This window comes from Cephus cinctus, unplaced genomic scaffold (genome assembly GCF_000341935.2).
Source record: "Cephus cinctus unplaced genomic scaffold, Ccin1 Ccin1_scaffold2047, whole genome shotgun sequence".
In the NCBI taxonomy this organism is placed as follows: Eukaryota; Metazoa; Arthropoda; class Insecta; order Hymenoptera; family Cephidae; genus Cephus; species Cephus cinctus.
This window is the reverse complement of record NW_014334114.1, coordinates 2,574-3,273: the sequence shown is the minus strand read 5'-3', so window position 1 is coordinate 3,273 and position 700 is coordinate 2,574. Positions and strand designations below refer to the sequence as shown.

At 41.1% G+C, this 700-nt stretch overlaps 1 protein-coding gene across 1 annotated transcript in view; it reads right to left on the bottom strand.

Moving 5' to 3' along the window:
• Window positions 1-383: 383 nt before the first annotated feature.
• The window catches only part of LOC112495307, a gene marked incomplete at its 3' end in the record, with an annotated part of 1,740 nt that continues 1,423 nt past the window's right edge, over window positions 384-700 (bottom strand). Inside the window, exon 3 of the mRNA XM_025091328.1 lies at window positions 384-675. Coding sequence (XP_024947096.1) covers window positions 384-675 — 292 coding nt within the window. The remainder of the gene's footprint in view (window positions 676-700) is intronic.

The following is a 700-nucleotide window of genomic DNA, read 5'->3' as shown; positions in this document are numbered from 1 at the left end:
GTGCTGTATTTCATCCTTATGTGCTAGAAGACTTTGAGCATTTGTGTACTATATCGTCTCTTCCTTCTGTGGTTGCTATTCCATCCATCCTGCTCTCTTCCTTTCCTCTTGCATCGCTCTTTTATACGTTGGACATTCCCGATCGAGTGCACTATGTTCGACATTTATCTTGAGATTAAACGCTTGGTTCTTGTGCGTACAGTTTACACACTTACTCTTATTTACCGTGCATTCTGTTACGTTATGATTACCTGCGCACTTGTAGCAGGTTTCCTCTCTGCTACAATTTTTCGCTATATGGTAATAACCCCAGCATTTAAAGCATCTCTTTACATTGACGTGGTTGTACACCGGACATTTCCTCCATCCCACGCTGAGTTTACCTTTGCTCAGTAACTCCTCGTGTGTTGCTTCGTCCACTTCCAGAATAATTGAGCCTTCGATGGGTCCTCTTCTATTACGTTCCTGTTGTCTTCCTTTGGTTAGCCTTTTCACTATTTTCCACTCTCTTCCTTCTGTTTCCTCTATTCCATTTTGCGTCTTAATTGTGTCAACTAGTTCTTCATCTGTTAGGTTTAGTTCCTCTTCCTCTATATTTACTATCTTTATCTTCGGCTTCATCTGTGTTGACTCCGTAACTTTGAAGCCCTCACCCATTTTATTTTTAACTTCAGCCTTCAGTACTTCAATTTCTTCTCCC